This window comes from Peromyscus californicus, unplaced genomic scaffold (genome assembly GCF_007827085.1).
Source record: "Peromyscus californicus insignis strain IS unplaced genomic scaffold, ASM782708v3 Scaffold_20__1_contigs__length_68692818, whole genome shotgun sequence".
Classification (NCBI taxonomy): domain Eukaryota; kingdom Metazoa; phylum Chordata; class Mammalia; order Rodentia; family Cricetidae; genus Peromyscus; species Peromyscus californicus.
This window is the reverse complement of record NW_026294503.1, coordinates 47299725-47315549: the sequence shown is the minus strand read 5'-3', so window position 1 is coordinate 47315549 and position 15825 is coordinate 47299725. Positions and strand designations below refer to the sequence as shown.

At 52.7% G+C, this 15825-nt stretch overlaps 2 protein-coding genes across 3 annotated transcripts; both read left to right on the top strand.

Annotated features, from left to right (window-relative positions):
• The first annotated feature begins 3182 nt into the window (after window positions 1-3182).
• LOC128116300 (cytochrome P450 2D3-like) lies at window positions 3183-7271 on the top strand. 2 transcript variants are annotated; one of them, XM_052747479.1, is made up of 9 exons: window positions 3183-3371; window positions 4134-4305; window positions 4564-4716; window positions 4795-4955; window positions 5600-5776; window positions 5937-6078; window positions 6299-6486; window positions 6851-6992; window positions 7093-7271. In XM_052747479.1, the coding sequence occupies exons 1-9, from the start codon at window positions 3183-3185 to the stop codon at window positions 7269-7271; spliced, it is 1503 nt and encodes a 500-aa protein (XP_052603439.1). The 2 variants fall into 2 exon arrangements, with proteins under 2 accessions (XP_052603439.1, XP_052603440.1); XM_052747480.1 differs by lacking the exon at window positions 4564-4716 and having other exon boundaries at window positions 4134-4310; window positions 4800-4955.
• Window positions 7272-10520: 3249 nt separating this feature from the next.
• Window positions 10521-14577, top strand: LOC128116299 (cytochrome P450 2D20-like). The gene is made up of 9 exons (XM_052747478.1): window positions 10521-10709; window positions 11481-11652; window positions 11922-12074; window positions 12153-12313; window positions 12900-13076; window positions 13225-13366; window positions 13579-13766; window positions 14125-14266; window positions 14361-14577. The coding sequence occupies exons 1-9, from the start codon at window positions 10521-10523 to the stop codon at window positions 14570-14572; spliced, it is 1536 nt and encodes a 511-aa protein (XP_052603438.1). The 3' UTR covers window positions 14573-14577.
• The last annotated feature ends 1248 nt before the right edge of the window (window positions 14578-15825 follow it).

Here is a 15825-nt window from a genome sequence, read left to right as displayed (position 1 = left end):
CTGTCAGCCTGGTGTGGTCCAGCACACATCCAGACATTTCTGTCAGCCTGGTGTGGTCCAGCACACATCCAGACATTTCTGTCAGCCTGGTTCGGTCCAGCACACATCCAGACACTTCTGTCAGCCTGGTGGGGTCCAGCACACATCCAGACACCTCTGGCAGACTTATGTGGTGCAGCAATCCATGAATCCTTCTCTTCAACACAACAGGAAGTCACAATATCAAAACCCCTCGAATGCTTTGTTTGGGGCTCTCTCAGTGCGTCACCCTAGATGTACACAATGTCTCAAAATGTTCTCCTCAACTATCACGAGCAGTTTTAAAGCTCACATCACCGATGCACAGCTGCCTCAGTGGCTGTGCATGGTGGGATCATGGTGCTCCGTTCTTAGACCTGATCTTGTCTCTTTAGAGTCAAGTTCCTGCTGGGATTTGACTGACACACCTCTGTTGTACTTTGATTCCCTTTCCATTAAGTTTTGTCTTTTGACTGTCTTCTCATTTTACCTTGTCATTTAAATAAAAATAATTAAATTCTGGATTTATTTCTGTTATCTTTCTTCCTTTTCTCTTTTCTTTTTCATTTTCTTTTTTTTTTTTATGGTGGTGGTGTTGTTTGTCTAGGTTTTTTGTTTTGCTTTATTTTGTTTTGTAACAGTCCTAGTTTCCTGGAACTTGCTTTGTAAACAAGGCTAGCCTTGAACTCACAGATCCACCTGCCTCGGCCTCCAAAGTGCTGGGACTAAAAGCCTGTGACACGACACTGGGCTGCATATCTTCACATACCAAGCGTGAAGCATCTCAAGTATTAGTTCTGTGTTATGGGATCCCACAGGGAACACAATTGGCAACACTCCCACTGTGTCCTCTACCATGAGCTTCACCAACCATAAAGAATCTCTTGGCCTTCCTTTGCCCAAACTAAGTGTTCCCGAGGCAGCCCCCTCAGAGACACAGTCACTCCAGGGAGTCACATCATTCTTCCCAATCCGACTGGGTTTGCACTTCCCACCAAGCCTAGGGAAGAAAGCAGGGACCCAGGAATGGCCTTAGACTAACTGTGGTCTCACTTCAGTGAACCCAGACAGTTGAAGCCAGCGAAGGGAAATGACGCACAGAACAGGGTCCAGGAGAGACACGCCCAGGTCCTTTCTATCTGTCCTCCTCCAGTGGAGTCCAAAGGACAGTGATCAAGTATCTGTTGACATGTGTGCAGAGAATTGTGAACTGGGAGCACCCCTGAACCCTGGTGACCAGGGACTGAGTTCCAGCTTGCTCTTGTAGACATGGCACAGCTGTGCAGCTGACGTGAATACCAAGACCCCAGTCACCAAGAAGTCACACTGATCATGACAGGCCACAATTGCACACATGGCTAGGTGGCATGGACGGAGGAGAAAGGATCAAACAGTGTAAGCAGGCAGACAGTGAGTGACCAGAGCATCCAGGTCATCTCCCAGAAGCAGCTGACATTCCAGGATATTTACATCACACAGTGTGTGACATCCTTCACCTCCTTGGTGCACTTGGATCACGGGAACTCATTTAGCCTGCAGCAGGAAAATCAGACCCAGTCAGCACCATTGCTGTCTTTCATGATGTCATACATGACACACAGAAGAGAGGAGGAGACTTGAAGAGAGGCAGAATGTGGGACAACTAATGTCCAGGTTTAACCATCAGGCCCCAAAAGTTACCCTGGAAGGGTCCTTAAGCAAACCAGGAGGAAGCCACCAACCTGAGCCAATCAGTGACCAGAGCACAATTGTCTCTGTCCCCAACTTCGGACTGTGACCCATGCTGCTGTCCTGACTCCCATTCGGTGATTCATTCGGGCCGAGATCGAGTTAGAGTAAAGACCCTTCTCTGTGCCCCAATGTAGGGTGACATATTTTCCTAAGTGGGTTGGGCAAGGAAAGAGCTATGGACAAGAACAGAAAGCTGACTTGGGGGCTTCAGGCCAGCAACAAGCATGGAGTCCCCCAGACGCCCCAGTGGCATACACATGGGCAGAGAACAGGGTGGCAGGGACAGCAGAGAGGAGGAGACCCAGGGTCTGGTCCTTGCTGAGGTGCTGCATGCTGTGGACTCCATCTCCTCTCACTCAGCTCCTGCCTCCCTTCTTTCACTGTGGATGGGCAGCAGAGAGCACCCACCAGGATTTCACTGGGACTTCTGAGCCTTTGGTCTTCAGAGGTCTGGATCCCCAGATAGGACAGGAACTGCACCTTTGCTAACCCTAGTGATTGATGAGCTGACATGTGCAGTGTGCCCAGCAGTGCCCGGGACACAGGTGCCATGTGTTGGAAGGCTCAGGAGTCATCTTTCCATTTTCCTCATGGCTGCACATCCTAACCACAGGCCTCTGGCATGAGGAGGACACTGCCTCCATATCTCCATGTGGAAGACTGTTGGGGAAGATGTTGACTCACCAAGAAAGAAGGACTGAAAAGAGACAGAGGCCACCATGTGACAATTTCATGGCCCAACTTAGTGGCCTCCCCAGGATTCTCAGACCATTTCTCAGCGCTCTCAGATTGGATCTGAGAAATCTCCAAGTGTGTCTCGCTTTCCTGATCAACTGGGTGACCTCAGACATGAAGTGAACACTACACAGGCTCCATCTACCTTCCCCCACTGCCCTTTCCTCACCCACAGGGCTCCAACTGCCCCTTATTCACCCAGAGGGGCTCCAGCTGCCTCCCCACAACTGCAGGAGACACCCGCGCACTGCTCACACACCCATGGGAGCCATTGACTGGTAGTGACAGGCAGCCTCTCATGTCTTGAAAACAAAATATTCTGAGAATCTTTGGTAAAGCCTTATTCCTCTCTGAGGCAATGTCCTCAAGCTCTCAAAGCTTTGCATGTGGGGCATACCAAACGTTCTACTACATGTCATCATGGTGTACCCTGAAGCAGGGGTCCACTGGACATCTGCCCACCATGCACAGCCCAGCAGAACTGCTATGTTCAGCTCTTGGTAGGGACTAAACATCTCTGGCCCCTCCTTACACTTGGCTTGACAAATCACAGAAACTTGTGACAAAGTACAAAGGGCACCATTGGAAGTCCTTTATACGGTAGCCGGTTCCAAGCTGTTGGAACTTCCAGATCCCAGGTGACTGTTGTGAGTGTTGGACATTGTTTTCCCAGAAGCCTGGGCAGTAGTGTGGCTGCCATGGAGCTGCTGACTGGGTACGGCCTGGGGTCTGTGGCCATATTCACAGTCCTCTTTATATTACTGGTGGATCTGATGCACCGGCGCCATCGCTGGACTTCTCGCTACCCACCAGGCCCTGTGCCCTTGCCTGTGCTGGGCAACCTGCTGCAGGTGGATTTCAACCACATGCCCTACAGCTTGTACAAGGTGAGGGAGTCCGTGGGAGATAGTAACCGAGGTTGCAGTGTCTGTGGCACCACATACTGGGGGTGGAACCAAGGGTTAGACAGGGAGCTGGGTCCCCAGGATGGGACAGGCTTAACAGTTTCCAGGTGGCGATCACTGCCAGATTTGAGGACACTCGGAACCATCTGGGGCAAAAGATTTTGGGGACAAATTCCAGGATGTAAGGTAGGGTGTCACAGCAGAGTTCAGTTCTGGTTAGACACGGCAGCAGTCATGAAGACACCACGTCACTTATTATCCTGTCACAGGTGAGTTTTAGTGTGGAGCCAGATTACGGGTCTAGTTCAGCATGTCTGTCAGGAGACCGAGTGGAGAGAGGGGCAGTGGCTGCTCGAATCTCTTGCTGTGTGGGCTCTGGCCTCACTGGCCCATCTCAAGGAACCAGTTTCTTCACTTGTCATGAGATTCTGATGGGCAACAGGACAGTTTTCTGGCTCTGGCAAGGTCACAGCTGGGTGACCAAATCTACTGAGCCCTTTGCTGAACCTAAAAGGTGAGATGCCCCAGCCACAGGGCAACAGATCTCAGACTGGGGAGGGAGCTCAGTAGAACGTTTGCCCAACACATGTGAAGACCGAGATTCAATAACAACAGCGACAACAGACAGAGACAGAGACAGAGACAGAGACAGAGAGAGAGACTACACCAGTGTTTATGCAGTGAGCCTGGTTCTGGATCTTCTGGGGACTGCCACTTCCTAAGTGCTCTGTCCCTCTCCTTCAGCTTCGACAACGCTATGGAGACATATTCAGCCTGCAGATGGCCTGGAAGCCAATGGTCGTGATTAATGGACTGAAGGCGGTTCGGGAAGTGCTGGTGAACCGTGGAGAGGACACCGCTGACAGACCCCCAATGCCCATCTTTCAACACATGGGCTATGGGCCCAAAGCTACAGGCAAAGTGCTGTGTGGGGGCAGAGATGGGATCAGAGCCAGACCTGGGGGACAGTGAGCAGAGGAAGGACATGATACAGGGGGTAATGCAGTGAAGCATTCAAAGGCTTCTGAAATCCACCATAGAGTCAACTTAGCATGCTGGAGTGGGCTAGGGATGGTCTAGGGGTGAAGGTGCGAGGTTATGGGTGATAAAGATCCCAGAGGAGCAGAGGACAGCGCAGCCAGGCGTCCTTGGTTACACAAACATGTGTCTACAGGTGTGGTGTTTGCCCCTTACGGACCCGAGTGGCGAGAGCAGCGGCGATTCTCTGTGTCCACCATGCGCAACTTTGGCCTGGGCAAGAAATCCCTGGAGCAGTGGGTGACAGACGAGGCTGGCCACCTCTGTGACGCCCTCGCCGAAAAGGCTGGTGGGTGATGGGCGAGGGATGCAGATGGGCACAGAAGAAATGAGCTGTACAGTGACTCACTTGCTGTTTCATTCCCAGGACAGCCCCTCAATCCCAGCAAACTCCTCAACAAAGCTGTGTGCAATGTGATCACGTCCCTCATTTATGCCCAGCGCTTTGAGTATGGAGACCCTCAGTTCACCAAGCTGCTAAAAATATTGGAAGAAAACATGGGAGAGAACACTGGCTTGTTTCCTGAGGTAGGAGGTTCAGGAGCCCACAGAGACCCATCTATGCTGTCCATCCTCCCTGAGGAAGCTGTGTGCCAAGGCCATGGGAGAGGCCTTGTGGGAATCCACTGCAGGAGGAAAGGCCTGGACCTTAACAAACCTCTGACGATGGGGAGTGGGGGGAGTGGACAAGGTCAGAGTTTCTAGAAAGGAAGAGAACCTGTGTCCTCTGTCTACATGGAAGCCACACAAGCCTGTGGTTTCCAAGGTAGAATATTCGTTCTGTTCACCCTGGGCTGTAAGAGCCTAAAGGCTGGAACAGAGGAGGAGCAGGTGATGAGTGGGGATAAACAGGCCCTGTGTCCATTGTGGAAGAGGCTAGAATCTGAGACTGGATGAGAGCAACATTGAGCCGAAGTACCCAGGAGCCAAGAGATGGCCAGTGGGTGAAGGAGCTCATCAAACAAGCATAGTACTTGAGTTCGAATCCTGGAAGCCACGTAGTATGGAGAGAACTGACTGGAGGTGTTCCCCTGACCTCAACATCATTGTCATGGCAACAGTACTCCCCACATCATGCATATACAACCAAACATTGAAATAATGATAACTATATTAGACATCCTAGTTATTAACACATTACATTAAAAAACAGCTTTCCTTGGCGGTCACAGGTTCTGAACACGTTCCCAATTCTCTTGCGCATCCCGGGGCTGTTTGACAAAGTCTTCCCTGGGCAAAAGATCTTCATGGCCATGGTGGATAACTTGGTGAATGAGCACAGGAGGACCCGGGACCCTGCCCAGCCACCCCGAGACCTGACTGATGCCTTCCTGGCAGAGGTGGAGAAGGTCAGCGCCTACGGGATGTGGTGTCCGGGGCACTGTGAGGTCCAAGAGGGTGAACCTGGGAATAACCCAGTGACCCCAAGTGTGGCCTCTGGAGACAAGGGGAGGGTATTGTAGTGCTTTTCCCTCTCTACTCTGGGTCCACCATCTCTGTCTGGCCCAGGCCAAGGGGAACCCTGAGAGCAGCTTCAATGATGCAAATCTACGTTTGGTTGTCTCTGACTTGTTTGGTGCTGGGATGGTGACCTCTTCGATCACACTGGCCTGGGCCCTGCTGCTCATGATCCTGCACCCGGATGTGCAGCGTGAGTCTTGCTGGGGCTGGGAAGAAAGAAGAGGGAGGGGAGAGGCACACTCCTTAGGACTTCTTGGGACACTTGGGGTTCCCAGCACTGACTGGACCCAGACTCAGACAAGGGTGATGGTCATCTTTCTCCCATGGACCCAGCCCTGAACACAGAAGTAGTAGAGGGTTAAGGGGCATCTTCCTGGGAGTCCTTAACTGGGGGAATGCTGTTTCTGTAGGCCGAGTCCACCAGGAGATGGATGAAGTCATAGGGCAGGGGCGGAGTCCAGAGATGGCAGACCAGGCCCGCATGCCTTACACCAATGCTGTCATTCATGAGGTCCAGCGATTTGCAGACATTGTCCCAATGAATTTGCCACACATGACCTCTCGAGACATTGAAGTACAGGGCTTCCTCATCCCCAAGGTATGCATGGCACTCTTACTATAGCATGGCCACTAGCAAACAAGGGCAAGAAAGACCAAGACCACCACATCCTGAATTTCCACATGGTGATGGGACCAACCTGGGTGTGAGCACAAGACAGCCATTGAGCAGGATCCTTCAGGGAAGTGGGATGTCCAATTGAATAAGCCACAGGGGATTTTAGGAAGCACTGCACATGGGGACAGGTCTTGGTTTGGGACACCTTCTATAAGTAGTGAAGGGGCTAAGATGCTCTGGGAAACGAGTCCAGAGTGTGCAGGAAGAGGATATGGGTGTGAACTTGGTGACCAGGGTTATGTTAACCATGTCTCTGTCCATGTTCACACCATGTGCCTCCCCCTAGGGAACGACCCTCATCCCCAACCTGTCCTCTGTGCTGAAGGATGAGACTGTCTGGGAGAAGCCCCTCCAGTTCTACCCTGAACACTTCCTGGATGCCCAGGGCCGCTTTGTGAAGCATGAGGCCTTCATGCCATTCTCAGCAGGTCCTGGGGGGTGCCTGGCTCCAGGTCTCTTCCCAGGGGGCCTTGGTGGGTGGAGCATCCTTCAGGCCCCAGACTGACTGAGCCCCTCTCCCACCCACAGGCCGCAGAGCATGCCTGGGGGAGCCTCTGGCCCGCATGGAGCTCTTCCTCTTCTTCACCTGTCTCATGCAGCGCTTTAGCTTCTCGGTGCCTGATGGACAGCCCCGGCCCACTGACCATGGGGTCTTTATGTTTCTTGTATCCCCTTCCCCCTATGAGCTCTGTGCAGTCTCTCGATAGCAGGACACAGATTCTAGTCCAGCCCCTAGCTCACTCTGATCTTCCCACAATAAACCAGTTTTATGGCTGCCACTTGCTTTCTCATTTAAACTCTCACCCTGTCTGCATCTGGTCCTCAGAGAACTGTCCACCATCACCCCTCACCCTGCACCTGAGCCTTCCTAATGGTCACCTTGAATGCTAGGTAGGAGAAAGGGTTGAGCTCACCCTAGTGCAAAGGCACAGCCTGCAGATTCAGCACCTGGGAACCAGACACAGAGAATGGCAAGTTTGGGGCTAGCCTGGGCTATAAAGCAAGGTTCAGGACTGCCAGAGTCCATGCTGAGGATCACGGTCTCACGAACAGAGAGCCGGGGGCGGGGGGGGGGAGGAAACTGAATGGGAAGAAGGGAAAGCAGGAGAGGAGGATGGGAGGAAAGAGAGGAAGGAAGGAGAGTCCTGGTGCTCAGAGTGTCACCTGACCCTTCCTCACCAGAAAGACACAGCAGCGCTGACTGAGGAGGTGACAAACTGCAGGCAGGGGCAGGACTCCAGGGGTCCAGGGACAGGTGTCATGAGCCTGACAGGACCCACACTGCTCCTGTCTGGTGACAGAGATGCAGGAGTTCCCCGAGACCCTGAGGTGCATGAGTGCCTGGAAAGGCCCCCAGAGCTGGGAAGGCTGCTGTCCCCACAGAGGTGACTGCAGAGAGAGGACAGGGAAGAAGAGCAGCAGGAGGGAAAGGGACAGCAGAGCTTAGGGGGTTGGGCACACCCCAGCCGTCTGTCACATGTGTCAGGGGACAGGACACGCCCAGGATCCGTTTGTCCTCCTCTAGTGGAGTCCAAAGGACAGTGATCAAGTATCTGTTGACATGTGTACAGAGAATTGTGAACTGGGAGCACCCCTGAACCCTGATGACCAGGGACTCAGTTCCAGCTTGGTCTTATGGACATGGCAGACCTGTGCAGCTGACATGAATGTCAAGACCCCAGTCCCCCTGGAAGTCACACTGATCCAGACAGGACACATTTGTTCACATGGCTGAGGAGACACAGATGGAGGATGAAAGGGAGCAAACAGTGCTAACAGACAGATATTTACCAGAGCATCCAGGTCATCCCCAAGATCTGGTGACAGACCAGGAACTTTACAACACACAGTGTGTGACATCCCTCACCTGCTTGGTGCACTTAGATCACGGGGGCTCACTTAGCCTGAAGCAGGAAAATCAGGCCTGAGTCAGCACCGCCACCCTGCACACCTGTACCCAGTCAGCACCAATGCTACTTTTTCATGATTTCATACATGACACACAGAAGAGAAGAGGAGACTTGAAGAGAGGCAGAATGTGGGACAACTAACATCCAGGTTTAACCATCAGTCCTCTGAAGTTACCCTGGGAGGGTCCTGGGACAAACCAGGAGGAAGCCACCAGCCTAAACCTATCAGTGACCAGAGCACAGTTGTCTCTGTCCCCCAACTCCTGACTGTGACCCATGCTGCTGTCCTGACTCCCATTCAGGGCTCCATTCAGGTCAAGTTCGAGCTAGAGAAAGACTCTTGTCTGGGCCCCAAGCTAGGGTGACATATTATCCTACCTGGTTTGGGAAAGGCCAAGAAATATGGACAGGAACATTTAGCAGACTTGGCGGCTTCAGGCCAGCAACTAGCATGGAGTTCCCCACAGGCCTTGGTGACATAGATGTGAGCAGAGAAGGGGGTGGCAGCGGCAGCAGAGAGGAGGGAACCCAGGATCTAGTCCTTGCTGAGGTGCTGCATGGTGTGGACTCCATCTCCTCTCACTCAGCTCCTGCCTCTCTTCTGCCACACTGGAGCGGGGAGCAGAAGCGCTCCTGCCTGGATTCCACTGCGACTTCTGAGCCTTTGGTCTTCAGAAATCTGGATCCCCAAGGGCAGGACCGCACCTTTGCTGACCTTAGTGAGTGATGAGATGTCACGTTCAGTGTGCCCAGCTGTGCTCGGGACACAAGCGCATGTGTTGGAAGGCTCAGGAATCACCTTCACATTTTCCTCATCACTGCCCGTCCTAATCACAGGCCTCTGGCATGAGGAGGACACTGCCTCCATATCCCATGTGGAAGGCGTGGGATATATTGAGCCAACAAGAAACAAAGGATGAATAACGGAAAGAGTCCACCATGTGACAAGAACCTGACCCATCTTTGGGCTCCAGTGTCTATCTGACCAATGTTGACAGTATCTCAGATTTCTCAGATCCAATGTAACAACCGCCCTTTTCTGATTCTGGCCTTCTTGATCAATTTTGTAACCTCCAACCTATACACAAGACTCCACGGCTGCAGGCACCTTTCTCCCACTGCCCCTCACTCACCACAAAACCAACCAGTGGCACTTCCTGTCATAGCCAGCTGGTGTCCTGCCAACTAAGTCATTCTGAGCCTCCAGGGTGGTCTTACCCCAGTGTACTGGGTGGTTTTGGGTGTCAGCGTGGCACTAGCTAGAGTCATTTGAGAAAGGAGCCTCAGCTGAGGAAACGCATCAACGAGATCCAGCATTTTCTCTATTAGTGATCAATGGGCGAGGGTCCATCCCATGGTGAGTGGTGCCATCCTCAGCTGCTGGTCCCAGGTTCTATAAGAAGGTGGGCTGAGCAAGCCACAGGAAGCAAGCCAGTAAGCAGCTCCCCTCCATGGCCTCTGAATCAGCTCTTGCCCCCGGGATCCCGTCCTGCTTGAGTTTCTGTCCTTGGGTGATGAACAGCAATGTTGAAGTGTAAAGCCAAATAAACCCTTTCCTCCCCAACTTGCTTTTTAGTCATGGTGTTTTGTCACAGCAATAGAAACCCTAACTAAGACACCCAGTCTGTGGCAATGTTCACAAATCCCTCAGAACTTGGCCTGCATGGCCTGTCAGCTGTCTGACTACTTGAGAACAGGCTTCCACGGAGCTGCCCACCATGCTCACCGTGCCCAGCCTGGCGTGACCACTACACCCAGTTCACATGGAGCTCTTTCCACTTGAAGATGCAGCTCCCCTGGACAGCATCTGGGAAGGAAAGAACCTTGGGGCTGCCCTGCCTGGCCCGCTCACTTCCTGTTCTACACGCTCGGGCTGAATGGTAAACACAGCAAGTTGGCTCACAGCAGAGGGCAAAGGGCAGCCTGGGCTCCTATATAAGAGACGGGGTGCCCAGACTACAGTCGGAGAGTTCTTACTGATTCCAGGTGGCTTCAGTAAGGACCCCAAGGTTTTCCCAAAGAAGCCAGAAACTCAGTGAGGCCACCATGGGGCTGCTGGCTGGGGATGGACTGTGGTCTGTGGCCTTATTCACAGCTGTCTTCCTGTTTCTGGTGGACTTGATGTACCGGCGCCAGCGCTGGACTGCCCGCTACCCTCCAGGCCCTGTGCCAATGCCAGTGCTTGGCAACCTGCTGCATGTGGACTTCCAGAACATGCCATACAGCTTTCACAAGGTGAGGGAGATGGTAATAGTGGGCAGCAGAGAGCATGGTCATCTTAACAGCATTTGGTACTGGTGCAGCCACAGAATGGACAGAAAGCTGATCCTTTAGGAGGAAAGGATAAGAGACTTCCTGGGGGAGAGGGAGGAGGCTTCAGGGCCCAAGGACACTGTGGACTTTTGGAGGGCAAGGTTGTAGGAAGACAAAGGACAGAAAGTAGGGCAGGATGTAGCAGTAGGTTTGGGATTCCAATGGACAGGCCAGAACTAAGTCACAAAAGCCCTAGGTCCCTCTGATCTCATTAGCGGGTGGGATCTTAGGGGTGGATGACACCAGGATCTAGGGTACTGTGTTAGTGGGGAGAGGAGTTGTGTCTGCTTGAATCTCTTGCTGCCGTGTGGTTTGGGTCTCAAGGAATCTGCATTTCCTCACATACTGGTGGGATGCTAAGGGGCCTGTGGACACTTTCCTGGCTCTAGCAAGTTCGCAGCTGGGTGACCAAATCTATTATGGGTCCTTTGATGAACTTAAAGGATGAGATGCCTCAGCCACAAGACACCAGAGCTCATGTTGGGGGTGTAGATCAGTGGTAGAGCATTTGCCCAGCATTTGTCAGGGCCAGTGTTCAGTAAAAAGCAACACACATACACATACACAGAGGCAGAGATAGGGGAGCAGAGAGGGAGATGGAGAGAGAGACTACACCCATGTTTATGCAGTGAGCCTGGTTCTAGGATCTTCGGGAAACCTCCACTTCCTGAGTGCTCTGTCCCTCTCCTTCAGCTTCAACAACGCTATGGTGACGTGTTCAGCCTGCAGATGGCCTGGAAGCCCATGATTGTGATCAATGGACTGAAGGCAGTTCGGGAAGTGCTGGTGAACTGTGGAGAGGACACCGCTGACCGACCCCCAATACCCATCTTTCAACACCTGGGTTTGAAGCCCAGGTCCCAAGGTAAAGGGCTGTGTGGGGGCAGAAGTGGCACTGGAGACATGGCAATGAGTAGAGGAAGCATGGGACATGAATGGGGGTGGTAACGTGGTCAAGTAATTCAACAAAAAGCCATTGAAATCCAGGGTGGAAACTACCCAGCAGGCTTGAGCTGGATTGAGGTAGCAAAGTTTTGAGAGACTCATGGGTAGAAACCCAGTGGAGAAGAGGAATGACAGGAACAGAGGACAGCAGAGCCAGGCATCCTTGGTTACACACAGATGTGTCTACAGGTATTGTCTTTGCCCCTTACGGGCCCGAGTGGCGAGAGCAGCGGCGATTCTCTGTGTCCACCCTGCGCAACTTCGGCCTGGGCAAGAAATCCCTGGAGCAGTGGGTGACAGAGGAGGCTGGCCACCTCTGTGACGCCTTTGCCGACCAGGCTGGTGGGTGATGGGCGAGGGATGCAGATGGGCACAGAAGACATGAGCAGTACATTGACTCGCTTGCAACTCCACTCCCAGGGCAGCCCTTCAATCCCAGAACCATGCTGAACAAAGCTACGTGCAATGTGATCTCGTCTCTCATTTTTGCTCATCGCTTTGAGTATGAAGACCCTTACCTCAGCAGGATGCTGAAACTCCTGGAAAAAGCTCTGGCAGACGCCTTTGGCTTCTTTCCTGAGGTAGGAGGCTCAGGGCAGCCTGCAGAGCTACTTCTAGGCTGTCCATGGTCACAGAGGAAACTGCAAAGGCCGTGGGGGAGGCCCTGTGGAAGTCAACTGAAGGAGGAAAGGCCTGGAGCTTGACAAACGTCAGATAATGGGAGGGGAGAAATGACTGAAAGTCAGGGTTTCTAGAAAGGGAATCTGTACCCTCTGTCCATGTGGAAGCCACACAAGCCTGTGGCTTCCAGAGTAGAATATTCCTTCTGTCCACCCTGGGCTGCAAGAGTCCTAAGGCAGGAACTGAGGAGGAGGCAGGGGATGGGTGGGGACAAACAGCCTCTGCGTCCATTGTGAAGGAGGCTGGGATCTGAGACGGGTCCAAGAGGCCAGCTAAGTGGTTAGTGGGTAAGGGGCTTGCCAAGCAAGCCTGGAGACCTGAGTTTGATACCTAAGAACCATGTAGGGTAGAGAAGATGGACCTGGCACATTGCACTATGACATGCTCACACACACCATGGCACAGGAGATTCATACATGATAATGAATAATAAATAATTGACTTTTAAAAGCAGAAGCACTGACACTTCCTCTGTGGCTGTCACAGGTTCTTAATGCGTTCCCGATCCTCCTGCGCATCCCAGGACTGGCTGACAAGGCCTTAGAAGGTAATAGGAACTTCATGGCCATGGTGGAGAACCTGTTGACTGAGCACAGGAGGACCCGGGACCCTGAACAGCCACCCCGAGACCTGACTGATACCTTCCTGGCAGAGGTGGAGAAGGTGAGGGGCAGCTGTTAACATGGGGCCAGGGGTTGTGGGCTGTCATCCTGTGTATCACCAAGTGCCTCAGCCCCTGGGCTGGTGGGCACAATGGGAGGCTATTGCAGACTCCTCTCCCCCACTGACCCACTTTACCTGTCTGGCCCAGGCCAAGGGGAATCCTGAGAGCAGCTTCAATGATGAGAACCTGCGCGCGGTAGTGGCTGACCTGTTTGCTGCAGGGATGGTGACCACCTCAACCACACTGTCCTGGGCCCTGCTGCTCATGATCCTGTACCCAGATGTGCAGAGTGAGCCTGGCTGGGGCTGGGAGGGAGGAGAGACAAGCACACTCCCCGAGCAGACTCCACACACTTGTGGGTCCCAGCACAGACTTAACCCAGATGCCAGCAACACTCGGGGACATCTTGCTCACATGGACTCAGCCCTTCACATGGTTGTAAGAGAGAAGCAAAGGGAAGTCCCTTGGGAATGCTTCACTGAGGGGATGCTCTCCCTCCAGGCCGCGTGCAACAGGAGATCGATGAAGTCATAGGACAGGCCAGAAGGCCAGAGATGGCAGACCAGGCCCGCATGCCCTACACCAATGCTGTCATTCACGAGGTGCAGCGCTTTGGGGACATCTCCCCATTGAATTTGCCACGCATCACATCTCGTGACATTGAAGTCCAGGGCTTCCTCATCCCCAAGGTAGGCATGGGCCCTCAAACTATTACATCATGACAGTAGCATACATGGGCAGGAAAGAAAAAGACCAGCATAGCCCAGATATCCAACATGCTTACAGGACCTACCATTGAGAGTCCTTTGGAAAGAGAAATGGCCAGTGAAAATGACCACAGGGGATTTTAGGAAGCATTGCACACAGGGACAGATCTGACTTGGGTACCCATAGAGACCTGTAAACAGGGCCCTCCAAGGGGATGAGAGGCTTTACGGTTGAGGTTACATAAAAGGATCAAGTGTGTGAGGGAGAGACTGTGCATGTGATCATGGTAATGAGGGTCTTGGTATACAGTCCATGTTCACACCATGTGCCTCCTGCCAGGGAACGACCCTCATCATCAACCTGTCCTCAGTGCTGAAGGATGAGACTGTCTGGGAGAAGCCCCTCCAGTTCTACCCTGAACACTTCCTGGATGCCCAGGGCCGCTTTGTGAAGCATGAGGCCTTCATGCCATTCTCAGCAGGTCCTGGGGGGTGCCTGGCTTCCCTTTCCCTCCCAGGATGCCTTGAATTGTGAGGCCAGATCCCTAGCTGACTGATCCCCTCTCCCACCCACAGGCCGCAGAGTATGCCTCGGGGAGCCTCTGGCCCGCATGGAGCTCTTCCTCTTCTTCACCTGCCTCCTGCAGCGCTTTAGCTTCTTGGTGCCTGATGGACAGCCCCGGCCCAGCGACCATGGGGTCTTTGCAGTGCCAGTTGCTCCCTCCCCCTACCAGCTCTGTGCTGTGATTAGTGCCACCAGGCACACGAATTCCAGTCCTGCTCTGTAAGTAAGGCTGAGCCATGTGCAATAAATCAGTCTTGTGGCTGCCACTGTCTCCTACTCCAACCTCTGTTGTAGAATATTATTTTAAGGTATGTTACTTTTGTTTATGTTGCATTTGTTTAACTCTGTGAAGCTGTGTTACTGTGCCTGTCTAAAACATCTGATGGTTTAATAAAGAACTGAACATCCAATAGCAAGGCAGGAGAAAGGATAGGTGGGGCTGGCAGGCAGAGAGAATATATAGAAGGAGAAATCTGGGAGAGAAAAAAAAAAGAAGTAACCAGAGAAGAAGGAGGACTCCAGGGGCCAGCCACCCAGCTACACAGCAAGCCATGGAGTAAGAGTAAGATTTACAGAAGAAAAGAAAAAAGCCCAGAGACAAAAGATAAATGGAATAATTTAAGGTTAAGGAAAGCTGGCGAGTAACAAGCCAAGCTAAGGCCGGGCATTTATAATTGAGAATAAGCCTCCAGAGGTGATTTATTTGGGAGTTGGGTGGCGCCCCCCCCAAAAGACCAAAGAGCAAAATCAAACAACAAGTCTCAATCCCTGTCTCTGCTGGATCCTCAGACAACAGTCTCCAGACAACCTTTATCACCTGCCTCATCCCTCCCCAAGGAACAGCTAATGCTGTGAGAAAAGGGTGTGCCGAGCCTAGACCTTGGCACAGGCCTGTGGTTTCGGCACTTGGAAGCCTCAAGCAGGAGGATTACATGTGTGTGGATATCCTGGGATATAAAGGAAAGTCTAAGTTAGCTTGGACTATGTAACCAGGAGACTCTGCCCCATAAAACGAAAGCAGAGCTAGAGGAAGAGGGGGAGGGAGAGAAGGAAGGGAGGAAGAAAGAAGAGGTATACTGAAGTTCGGGAGTGACAGCTGACCCTATGTCATCCATGTCACACATAAAGAGCCATCAGTGGTGACAAACTACAGGCAGAGGGCGGGACTCCATGGGTCTCAGGGATAGGAGTAATAGGCTTCTGCTAAGAATCAGCATGGTCCTCTGAGGTGCATGAGTGCCTGGAAAGGCCCCCAGAGCTGGGAAGGCTGCTGTCCCCACAGAGGTGACGGCAGAGAGAGGACAGGGAAGAAGAGCAGCAGCAGGGAAAGGGACAGCAGAGCTCAGGGGGTTGGGCACACCCCAGCCGTCTGTCACATGTGTCAGGGGGCTGGGCATAGGGACTCCCAGCCACCAAGTGTGACTGAGGTTGAGGACATCGCTCACAGTAGAGCCTCACTGTCCAGAAGTTTGGAGG